This window comes from Muntiacus reevesi, chromosome 4 (genome assembly GCF_963930625.1).
Source record: "Muntiacus reevesi chromosome 4, mMunRee1.1, whole genome shotgun sequence".
Classification (NCBI taxonomy): domain Eukaryota; kingdom Metazoa; phylum Chordata; class Mammalia; order Artiodactyla; family Cervidae; genus Muntiacus; species Muntiacus reevesi.
The window spans coordinates 136,087,749-136,100,459 of record NC_089252.1 but is presented as its reverse complement, the minus strand read 5'-3'; the positions used below and the strand labels follow the sequence as shown (position 1 = coordinate 136,100,459).

Genomic DNA, 12,711 nt, shown 5'->3' with positions numbered 1-12,711 from the left:
GGAGGAACCTTGGATTCCTAGGGTAAACTAAATTCCACATGGATTTTCCACTGTGCAGAGGGTTGGTGCCCCTAACTACCATGTTGTTCAAGGGTCTACTGTAGTTAAGTTACAAGCAAAAGTACTTGCTGTCTTATTGGATGGGATGAGAAAAAGAGGAACCAAGAATGACTCCATAACCTTTGGCAACAGTCTACTGGGACAAGTGCTATCATAAGTGTTATTAGCATCTGCTAACAGCCAGGGAGCCCTCTATTTCTAAGACACACTGCTACAGTACTTAAAATATGTATCTCCTTTCCTTATCGAAATTGGCCTGGGAGGGAAGCACTTTTGTTTCAAATTCCTTATTTAAAGTGTGATCCGAGTTCTTTTTTGTTGATGGATCTGTTCTCCTGGCATGACTTTGCATTTAGAGGACTGGCACGAGACAGTCCAAGTCTTATTTGAGCTCTTACTGCTGCGGGACACCCTGTGCTCAAAATTCGGGTTTGAGAATGATGCTGATTCTTTAGAGGAGAGTGGGGCTGTGAGAGGAAGGCAGAAATTGCTGTCTAATCACATGGTGTGGTTTCGGGATAAAGCCGTATCTGGAATTGTTAGTAAGGGAAGGGGAGGAGAGGGGGAGGGAGACAGAGGTATGAGCCTTAAAACATTTCCTTTCACTCTTTTTTTAAAAGGCACTTTGCATAGGAAGTGATCGTGAAGCAGAGTTTGGAAAAGCAGGAGTGGTCCTTGCATACCGTCATGTGCACTCATAATATCTGTTGTGTCTCCAGCCCCAACACTGCCTTCATTTTCAGCATCATTATCCCTTATGGAGACTTTTGCAGTAAACCTCCATCATTTATTGAGGCTTTGTTCGTTTTCCCAAACTTATGTTCTCTTTGTGCTTCAATTTGCATTGTTTCTATTGGCCTCTTTTCAAGTTCAGTGGTACTTTTTCCTTGCTGTGTCCAGTGTACTACAAGCTTATCCATTTCTCTGAGATTTTCCATTTGTGTGCTCATTATGCTCATCGTTTCCATTAAATTCTTGAACATATTTATACTAGTTCTAAAGTGCTTGTCTGTTAATTCCAATATTTATGTCATATCCGAGTAAAAATTTTTGCTTGTTTATATTTTTAAAATTTTTTTGTTATATGCTCAAACATGGCTAAATGTTTGAGAGTATGAGTTACTCTATCATCTTCTAAAAAGTGTTGAGTTTTGTTTTGGTAAGCTGTTACGTTTCTGTTGGTCTAGCTAGATTGTGTTGGATATAGACTTTTTAGGGTGGATCTAGCGTGGCTTTACTCTTGTTTTTTTCCAGTCCTTCTTGTCCTGAGCCTTATCAGGTTTGTATTTGATCAAAGACTCAAGACTTGGGTAGATTTGGAGGTATTTCTGCTCTTCACAGGTCCTTTTATCAATCCTGCCCTCAAGATTCCAGCCCTTCAGCAGTTCTGAATTCTAACTGCTGTTTATCTGCCCAGTGAGACTGCAGCTGCTTCCATGGGCTTTGTGTCCTTAAGCCATGCCTGAGAAATGCTCCCAGGTAGAAATTTGGGACGCATCTGGTGCTTATCTCATTTGTTTTCTAGCTCTCAAGTTTCACAACCCTGTTTGTCTCTCATCAGTGCCTAAAAACAATAGCTTCATATATTTTGCTGAGTTGTATGATTTTTTATAGTAGGGGAGTAAGTCATTACTACCCTTATTCAGAATGGGAAGCTTTGCCAAAGGAATTTAGTGGAAACTTACAAGCGGATTTAAAAATTCATATGTATGAATTAAATGTCCAAGAATAACCAAGAAAAGAATGACCAGAAAAAATTGAAAGAAGCTTGTGTAACCGGCTCCTAGAACACAGTATAAACCTGTAGAAATTAAAATAAGACAGTCATGGTACCAGATTAGAAAAATGGGTCATAGAAAGTTCAGGTGCAGATCCGCATATGTTTTCTGATAAAGATGGTAATTCCAATCAGTGGTGAAGTAGATGAATAGTTGTTAAAATATTAAGATGATATTAAGTAGTTATTTAATATATTAAAATGTATGTATGTAGTTCAGATAATTAGATTTGGAAAAATTTAAAGTTAGATCTGTATTGCACACCACACATTTACAAAAATTACAGATGAATTAGCTTAACATTAGAAATAGCCTAAGTGATAACTGCTTTTCCTTCCAATGCATTGACAATGTATTTAAATGAATGTAGAGGGTCAACAGAACAATTATTTCTCCTCTAACTAACTGAATTTTAAGTGTGCCGTGGACTTAAGTAATTAAAATTCAGTGTCTTGTTTCTGGGCCCAGTTCTGACTATGAGTTTGTCCCTGGAGCCGAGACTCACTCCATGTGGCATAGATGCAGTGCCCATTAGTGTAAGAACAGCTGCTGTGTTTTCTAGGCTAACTGTTGTTTCAATCATACATCTTGATTCACAGAAATTTTTTTTTTAAGATATGTTATCTATTGGGAGATATATTCATGCTTTAAAAATAGAAATTAGTATAGTCATTTTAGAAATCCATTTGAAAATATATCAGGAGTCCTTGTTACAGTGAGTTCACAACTGGAAATCTATCCTAAATAGATTTATTCAAATTTCTTATTCAAAGAAAGAAATCTGTATTTAAAGATACTGTATAATTTATAATGATGAGAACTTGGAAATAATCAAGGTCTCCAAGTAGAGAAAGCTGGTTAAATAAACTTAAATGATTATATAGCTATTAAAAGAAGATATGTAAGTAGTGACTTGAAAATATGTTTGTGTTTGGGATAAGAGGGGCAATATTCAGAACTCGTGATTATAATATAAAAGATCTATACATGAACAAAAGATAAAGTTCCTGCATAGACACAATATTATATGATTTTGTTTGAGTGATGGTGCTATGGGCTGTTTTTACTTACTGTATTTCCCAGCTTTTTTAAACATGCAATTTGTCTTTAATGAGTAGTGAAGAAAACATGTATTGTTTGAAATATCTATATATGCAAGTGAGAAATACTTCTTTTTAGTGGCAGAAGAATTTTTCTAAAAATTCAATATTTAAAAATAATGTGTGCTGTGGGGTAACTTGTGTTTTTTTATGGTATCCTCAGTCAACTAGAGGCCAACAAAACAACTTTTCCAACATTGTTTCTCTAGCATTAATTTTCATGGGGAAAATCTGACCTTAATTTTCAGTTTTTGGTTGTGTTACAAGTGACTTTTGATCCTCTGAATTGCAAAGACTTTTCTGTATTTGGGTAAACTATATATAGTATAAAATTTGCCACTTAACCAATTTTCAAGTGTATAGTTCAGAGTCATTAAGTACATTCATGTTGTGCAAATAGTTAACAAAAGTTTTACGCATCAGCTTTCACTGACTGTGTGTATGCATGCTCAGTTGCTCAGTCATGTCATTGACCACAATATGAAGTTAGTCCCAATCCCATTGAAAAGTTTTTTAATGCTCTACCTATTTACTGAAAGGCATGCTCAGTACTAGGGGCTTCCCTTGTGGCTCAGCTGGTTAAGAATCCACCTGCAATGTGGGAGACCTGGGTTCAATCCCTGGGTTGGGAAGATCCCCTGGAGAAGGGAACGGCTGCCCACTCCAGTGTTCTGGCCTGGAGAATTCCATGGACTGTGTAGTCCATGGGGCTGCAAAGAGTCAGACATGACTGAGCGACTTTCACTGTCATACTCAGTACTGTGTACTCTGTCTGGGGATACAGCAGTGAATAGGACAGATGTAGTCTCTCTCCTCCCAAGGTTTACATTCTGTTAGGGAAGCAAATGGAATAACTGGCTGTGTGGGGAGCAAACCTACTGGGGGAGGATCCTGAGCAGAGACTTGAAGGATTTAAATTGATTTAAATCCTCTTAGGTATTTAAAGGGCTTCCTTGGTGGCTCAGATGATAAAGAATCTGCCTGCAATGTGGGAGACTTGGGTTTGATCCCTGGGTTGGGAAGATCCCCTGGAGAAGGGAACGGCTGCCCACTCCAGTTTTCTTGCCTGGAGAATCCCGTGGACTGTATAGTCCATGGGGTCACAAAGAACCAGTATTTGAAACAAGATAAAGAGGAGGGAGCAGTGTTTGAAGCAAAGCGAACGGCATATGAGGGACCACCTGGGACAGGAACAGAGAGAAGAGGGGTGCAGCGCCAGGAGTGTAAGGTGATGATGAAGAGACAGGAGGATCCTCGAGGCAGTTTTTCCCGTGAAAAATGTGAAACCACCAAAGGGTTTTAATAAAAAAAAAAAAAAAGATTTACAGATGGTTCTTGATTGTGGATAGTGGAACGTCAGCAGGGCCTGTTAGGATCTGAAGAGGCAGGGTCTGGTGATGGACTGGAATGTGACAGTGAGTGGAGGACACAGGAATCGCGCTTGACTCCTAGGTTTCTGGCTCGAGAAATCATTTATTGAGAAAAAGAACACTGGAGTTTGGGGAGGAAGATGAGTTCAGACTGGGACAAGTACAGAGTCAGAGTGCCTGCAGGGTATCCAAGAGGAAGCGCTTACTAGGCAGTTCTTATGGGTGGAACTCCCAGGAGAGAAGTCTGGGCGTGTAGATGGTAAATGATCCAACAATAATTAGCACATTTCACAGTATACCTAAATCTTTTTACATCTCTTTCATCTGCTTTTTGTCTCTCAGCAGTTATAGGAATGAATTCTATCACTGTAACCAACAGATGGTTTCTCTTCTAATGCTGACCAACACTTAAAAAACATAAATATTTTGCTTATTGCCTGAACTCCACCTTCAGTATGTAAACCCCAAATCCCATCAAAGCAAACTTTGAGGCTGCCAATTTTTTTTTTTTTTTTAAATGAGCCTATGAAAGTTTTGCAAGAGTCGAGCCGACTTAGCAAGTAAACCACCACATGAAAGTTTCAGGCTTGAATGCAGTTTAGACTCTCTCATTATCCAGGCAGAAAACAGTGGCGGGTGGTTAGGAGCTTCATGAGGTTACATAGCTGGGCAGCTGCAGAAATGGCCTAAAATTCAGGACTCTGTACTGACCGAGCATTCTTCTTTTCACTGCTTTCCCCTCCTATTGAGTAGCTGCTGGCTTCAGAGTACCACTTACTAATGATTTGTTTCTTAAGGGACATGGAACAATGCCTACTTTGGTCTCAGAACCCTGAGGGCCAGAAATGTAAGTTTGGTTTTTGAGAATATATTTCTTTCTATGTTTTCTTCATTCTCTCCTTCTCTTCCACTATTTCCTTTCTATTCTCCCTTATTTTAAATTCTTTTTTTTTTTAACCCCCCAGGCAGTTGGAGCCTTGGGTGTGGCTGATAACTAATTCCTAAATGTTGCTTATCTAACTTTCAAATTAAACTATTTCCTTCTCCTACGTGGAGGGCTGATAGTTGAGTCACAAGCTCTCACCTCAGAAGGCTTAGCCCTTCCTCCATGCAGCTAAGTGTCTGGCAGGGGTGGAGATGTGTGCCCTTGTTTTTTTTCCCCTCAGCTTTATATAACCTTGTGTAAGGGTAAGGTGTACAGTGTGGTAATTTGGTACATGTATGTATATAGTGATTTTTTATAGAATGTTTAGTCTAGTGATAAGAATTATCCAAATGAGAATTTTGATTTCTTATAAATGCACTTTAAAACTTCTCAGGGTTCACGGATCTGTTTGAGTCACTAATGAAGAAATAATCACTGTGCTTATGGACTACAGTTTTACATATAGTTTTAGGAACCCCATAGATTCAAAGTTAAAGAACTCCTGTTATATAACTTGGACTACTCTCAAGGACATATGAACCAGTTTTTCTAGAAAAACGCTTGAGAATCTCCTCCTTTTCTCCACAGTGCATTTTAAGGGATTGAATAAGAAGTAGTTAACTTCTCAAATGCCTTACAGACAGTTCACATCTGCTGATCCATTAGTCACCATTGACTAATATCCATCTTGGTGACACGCTTGCTGGAACTTTTTTTTTTTTTTCTTTTTTTTCTTCCCATTTACTTTTATTAGTTGGAGGTTAATTACTTTACAATATTGTAGTGGTTTTTGCCGTACATTGATATGAATCAGCCATGGATTTACATGTGTTCCTCATCCCGATCCCCCCTCCCTGGAAGTTTTAAAAGGTGGTTGGGTGGTACTGAATTAGAGAGTTAGAAATTTGTTAATGTCTTGGTAGAAATTTTATATCCTCTTAATATTCTTAAAATTAATAACCCTGTTAGGTATTGTTTGAGCCCTCAAAAAAAAAAAAGGACTGTCATTTTGTGGTCAAAGTCAGGGCAAAGAGTAGCCTCTTTTATTGGTGCTAAACTATCTCTGATGTATCTAGTTAAAAATAAAAGGGAGGAGAAGGCCAAATTGCCATTGTCACTTTCAACCCTTCCAAAGACAAAAAAGCTTCCCAGGTGGCACTGGTGGTAAAGAATCCGCCTGCCAATGCAGATGATGCACGAGATCCTGAGGTTGGGAAGATGCCCTGGAGGAGGAAATGGCACCCCATTCCCCCATTCCAGTATTCTTGCCTGGAAAATTCCATGGGCAGAGGAGCCTGGTGGGCTGTAGTCCATGGGGCTGCAAAGAATTGGACGTGGCTGAGGGACAGCATGCACACAAGAGACAAAAAGAACCTGCAGACAGTCCATGCAGGGCTTGGATACAGTGTCCAGCGCAGGCTCCTGAGCCCCACCTCCCCGAGCTGGAGATAGAAGCATCCTCTCTGCACCGGCTCCTTTCATCCCAGCCAGCTCCTCCACTCCCCCACTTATCTGAAGTTCACATTCTCTTCATTTCATTTCTCCATCTCTGGGGAAATTTCACCCAGGCTATAATTCCGGCTGCTCAGGATGAATTTCTGGCTAGTCAAGATAAAATTCTTTTCCTAATTCACAAGTTTCTTCTGGGGAGCTTCTAGTGACTAACGGGTACCTTTTTGTTAAAAACTTTTTTCTTACCGTGACCTAGAATTACATGATTTGTGTGCCTCCCCTGCCACCTGGAATGAGAGCCTGCTGAAAGCAGGGGTCTCCTCGGTCTCACTGACCGCGATGTTCCTGTAACCAGGTCAGCGCCCAGTGCCTGCTTCCTGCAGGTGCTCAGTAGATATCTGAATGAATCAATGAATGAACATCTTTCCCACAGACTCCTCAAGGGCACTGATGGGGCACGGCGGCAGACACACACGGAATTTTATTAAAAGTGGTCAGCCTGTCAAGCAGAACCCAGGCACTTAGCCTCCTAAGAGCGTGGCCTTGCGGTTTGCTTCCACTTTAGAACTTTCTGTGGTCACAGAGAAGCCACACAGAACTTCCTGTGCGCCCCTCCGGCCAGTAAGAGAAACGTTCCTTTCTGCCCGAGTCTTCAGCAGAGCGGCAGAGCCGTTTGGCCCTGGAGCCAGGCTTCCTCGGTCACATCTTCCTGGCTGTGTGACCGGCAACTTCCGGTGCCTTTACACGCCCTGGTTGATTCATCTGCAAAGTGAGGCCAGCAGTAGCCCTAGTTTGGTAGGGTTATTTTGAGAATTAAATGAGTTGTCATAAGTAGTGTTAAGAACCATTCTAGCACATAGATGCTCAGTTAATGTTGGCAGGATAAATGAGGATGGTAGTAGTTGTGGCGGGGGCAGTGGTTGTATTTGGCCAATAATGTCATAGCGTGAGTTTGTACTTTGTACTCGGCTTTCACCTAATCCTTCTGTTTCATTACATTTTTCATCATTGCTTTCTTAAAATGTAAGAACTGAGTCATCTCTTAGAAATAAAATTTTAAATGTTCACATTAAGTAATTTTTTAAAAAGATAGCATTTTAAGAAGCACACTTTGATTTCTTGTATTAATTATTTATACTTTTATGCAAAGGTTATTGTCACGGGGATGCTGAATAGGTTTTTCTGCTCCAGAATCTATACAAAATAGGTTTCGTCTCTTTGGAGTGTTTCTGTAATACTGTCATTCATATCTGAATCTTCCTCACATATTTTCTGAAGGAAAAGATTAATACGTTATTACAAAATCAAGCTGAACTGCCCAGTGTGGGAGATGTTTCCTTTCAAGTTTATTTCTTTGAATTTTTAAAGACTATTTCACATAGAATTTAATTATGCATCTCTGTCCTTTTTAAAATATGGTGAATTCATAAACTCTACATTGAAAGTTTCTGTTAGGAAGAATTATTTTTAGGCCAGCCTTAAGAACAGGAGTTGGGAGGAGGGGATGGTGAGAGAACAAAAAGAAAAGCTTTCAATTATAATCCACACCCTTACTTAGTTGAAGACTTTCATAGTAATCTGGGCCGAGAGGGAAACTACAAATAAAATTGAAACATAATTGGTCTGTGACCTAAATCTGTCTTTTTTGGGTTTTGTTATTGCTAAAGTATTAATGGCAGAATTAGTATTCATAGTTTCCTGATAATTTTCACTTTCTTTTTGATCTTCTGCTCTTCTGTCTCCATTTTTAAAAGGCACTTAAGGCAGAAAAGCAACCTTGGAAAGGATCTTAAAGGGAGAGAGAGTATAAAAGCAGTAGACAAGATGAGAATTTTCTCGTTTTGTTTTTTAATGGGGTGTGTGGATGGTAGGTGTGTCCATGAAGGAACTTCAGTTTTGTATCAGTGAGTTGTCCTATTTTCAGTCCATTGAAGCTCTCTGGCCTCCCCTCATCCAGGAAGTTACAGATTTGGGGAATCTGTTCTCCTGTTGATGATATAGTCACTCAGTCGTGTCCGACATTTTGTGACCCCATGGGCACATTTTGTAGCCTACCAGGCTCCTCTATACACGGAATTCTCCAGGCAAGAATACTAGAGTTGGTTGTTATTTCCTTCTCCAGGGGGTCTTCCCGACCCGGGGATCGAACCCAGGTCTCTCACACTGCAGGCAGATTCTTTACGGACTGAGCCACCAGTGAAGCCCCTATTGATGATAGCATTCAATTTTAATTCTTAAGATACCAGTCCTTTTCTTACAAAGAGCTTCACTGCAGGGTTGGTAAGATGAGTAATAGAGACTGTCTTGGGTCATATGGATAACACCGGAAAATGACAGAAATAGAGAATACTTTAAAAAAAAAGCATAAGATATTTGACTTTGGAAGCAGTGCAGACCTAGAACAGGTACCATAAAAGTAAATCATTTAAATAAAAGAATAAAAGGTTGAGAAACTTGGTTAGTCTATATAGTATATTGTGATCTTTTTTAATGGTTTATTAATGTCATTCATTGTGTTATTTTCAGTTGGAAAGATGTTGGTAGCAGAACGTGATTCTGCTGCATGCTGTGGTATCATTTAATGAGCATAGCCTGAGTTGTGTGTCATGGTAGAGTTGATTGTGATTCTCAGGAGCCTTCCACAAGAATGATCTTTCTTATGCTCTCCAGGTTTTCACCTGATGGCAGGCTAATTGTATCATGCAGTGAGGATAAAACTATTAAAATCTGGGATACCACAAATAAGCAGTGTGTCAACAACTTCTCAGATTTCGTAGGGTAAGTCCATTTCTCCTTTTGAATTTTTATGGGTTAGTATGCTAAGGAGACATTTAATTGTTTACAATTCAAATAAAGAAAGAGAAATTGAAATATTAGACCATCTTATTCCTCCCTCCCAGGTTTGCAAATTTTGTGGCTTTTAACCCTAATGGTACATGCATAGCTTCAGCAGGTTCTGACCATACTGTGAAAATCTGGGATATAAGAGTGAACAAGCTACTCCAGCATTATCAAGGTAAGGATTCCCATAACAGAATTGAATTGTACAGTGAGCTTCTCTTTACACTGGCAGAGACTGTTCTCAGTGTGGCTTGGCCCTATTACTAAGTGTGATGCACTGACCAGAGAAAAGTTAGCCACCATCAGCAGCGTGGTCCAAGGAGCTGGGGTAGGTGCCAGCCTGCAGAGGGAGGTGGATAGACCTTGAAAATGATGCCAGAGCTGTTAAAAAAAAAAAAGGAAAAGAAAAGAAAAAAAGTTACTATAAGATTTTCAGACTTTGGTAATCTGCTTTGTATAAAAATCCAGGATTAAAATTGACTCAGAAGGAGATACCTGAGCACAAATAGGTGTTATAAGTGGCAGAAAACAACATCCTAATGTGCCTGTCTATTGAAGTTAAAAGAGAAATGAATTGATTTCTTAATGTGTATTAGATTTATATTAAATCCAAATTTCCGTTCCTTAATAAGCATAATGTAGCAGACACTGTGCTAAATTCTCACATCAGCCCTCAGAGGTCTTACTGTTACCTCCACTTTAAAGACAAGGAAATTGAGGCTGAAAGAGCCCATGTAACTTGCTAAAATATTGCTCGACTGACATGGGTCTTTCTGTTTACAAAGTATGCTTCTACAAAGTACCGTGATTAACAAACTTTTGATCACTGTGTTATACTGCCTCCTGTTGGAAGGATGGTGTCCAGAAATGAATTCTCAAACGGGCACGGCTGCCCTTCTCCAAAGACATCTCCATACTCTTTGCCTTGTCCCAAGCAACTAACTGGTTATTAAATTTAGCTTAAGGCTAGAATGTATACCTTACGTGCACTGCTGGTAGACAATGGTTGTTTATATTGGCAATATATCCAAAGATTTTATAGTTAGGTAGTTAATAAGACCATCTTTCCATGACAGATTCTCATTTGTAAAGTTTTTCTGTCTCGTGAACTGGAAGCTTAAGCTGTTTGATGCCACACTACTTATTTGTCTTAGTGAGCTATGTAGAGTTTTGGTGCTATGGAGACAGACATTACCTCTAATTGATTCTTGCTTTCAACCTCATATTGCTAGAAGGGTAAAGGGGCATCTTTAGAATTAAGAATTATTCTCTGAACTTTTTGCTTTTATTTTCCACAAATCAGTTCACAGCGGTGGAGTTAATTGTCTGTCGTTCCATCCTTCGGGTAACTATCTCATCACTGCTTCTTCAGATGGTACGCTGAAGATCCTGGACCTCTTAGAAGGAAGGCTTATATACACACTTCAAGGACATACGGTGTGAACCCTAAGATATTTGCTTTAGCTCTGATCCACCTTATTATATGGCTGTATTACTTTCCCAAGTGTGCTACACATGGCTGCTATTACACTTTTTTTTTGGTTTTTTTTTTGCTTGCAAGGATGTGTTTTCATCCTCTGGAAGCAGCTCTTCGAAATATTGTTTATTGTAGTTCTTGTCAAAATCAATGTGTATCTTTCAATGGCCAGTAACGTAACCCTCCACGGCTGTCTTCCTCGGTATGTAGTATGGGTCTGACTGGTTAAATGGTGACAGATACGTGTTTTTCTGACTTCTGCTCTTTCCCCTCACGTGCCAGCTCTGACCCTCTCAGCCTCCCCACCCTTTCACTCTCGTCTTCCACTAAACTGATGGGTGAGTTTAGAAGGAGAAACTTGACAAGTCGAGCCTAATGCCCTCAGCTCTTAGGAGCCTGTGCTCATGGCTTTCCTCTGGCATTTCTTGTGGGGAGGCCAGCCCTTGTCCAGTCTTGCCTGTGGCTGGGTACTCAAGTGTGACTCATTCTGGGTTTCAGGTCTAGAAAGCCTGTTTGCCCACAGATGAAGCCATGTTCTCTCTTTACAAACCCTCATCAGTAAGAAAGATAGTATTTCTTTGTCTTATTTTTTAATTAGTTTAGGAATTCAGTGGGGAAATGGGGTGCTGCTTATGGAGCCTGTTCACTCAGACACACATGCACATACTGATATGTAATATTCCAAAGGAAAACTTTTTTAAGTGTAAAAACTATTCTTCCTTTCTGGGTAAATGTTCAAACTTCTCTAAATTTTTTAGAATACATCCCCCCCTTCTTTTAAAAATAAGATGTACTAGGTACTTCCTTTTAACCAAGTATAAGTGATTTATATCCAGAAATAGAATGGGCTTTGTGGTCTAGGGGAGAAGTTTTCTTTTTCTGTCTTCATGTATCCTGCTGGACTTCCTGCTTGCTTTATCATTTGTTTCACAGCTGTGTTAGAGGGAAGCAGAAATAGACAATTAACCAGCTCAGATATATGTGTACCCATGGATTTGGGCTGGATTAGCAACCAACAAAAGTGGCCATGGATTAAAATATCCTTGGAAGAAGAACTGAGTACTGGGAAAAAAGGTAAATAAAATAATTTAGGAGAAAAGCACTATACACGAAGATGGAAATTTTCAGTCTGGACATGAAGGTATTTATGAGGTGTTAACCTGAGACTGTGGGCTGGTCTACGTGAAAGATATGAGGCTTTTCCCCATAAATTTTCATGTATAGATTCCGTTCAGTTCAGTTGCTCAGTTGTGTTTGGCTCTTTGCAACCCCATGGACTGCAACACCCCAGGCTTCCTTGTCCATCACCAACTCCTGGAGCTTACTCAAATTCATGTCCATTGAGTCAATGATGCCATCCAACCGTTTCATCCTCTGTCATCCCCTTCTCCTCCTGCCCTCAATCTTTCCCAGCATCAGAATCTTTTCCAGTGAGTCACATCTTCGCATCAGGTGGTCAAAGTATTGGAGTTCAGCTTCAGCATCAGTCCTTCCAATGAACACCCAGGACTGATCTCCTTTAGGATGGACTGGTTGGATCTCCTTGCAGTCCAAGGGACCCTCAAGAGTCTTCTCCAACACCACAGTTCAAAAGCATCAGTTCTTCGGTGCTCAGCTTTCTTTATAGTCCAACTCTCACATCCATACATGACTAGTGGAAAAGCCATAGCTTTGACTAGACGGACCTATGTTGGCAAAGTAATGTCTC

General features: G+C 39.9%; 1 protein-coding gene across 4 annotated transcripts in view; it reads left to right on the top strand.

Annotated features, from left to right (window-relative positions):
• The window catches only part of POC1B (POC1 centriolar protein B), a 99,322-nt gene that overhangs the window by 32,101 nt on the left and 54,510 nt on the right, over positions 1-12,711 (top strand). For all 4 annotated transcript variants that reach the window (XM_065934184.1, XM_065934183.1, XM_065934182.1 and 1 more), the window contains 3 exons: positions 9,356-9,463; positions 9,586-9,701; positions 10,830-10,963. In XM_065934184.1, coding sequence (XP_065790256.1) covers positions 9,356-9,463; positions 9,586-9,701; positions 10,830-10,963 — 358 coding nt within the window. The remainder of the gene's footprint in view (positions 1-9,355; positions 9,464-9,585; positions 9,702-10,829; positions 10,964-12,711) is intronic.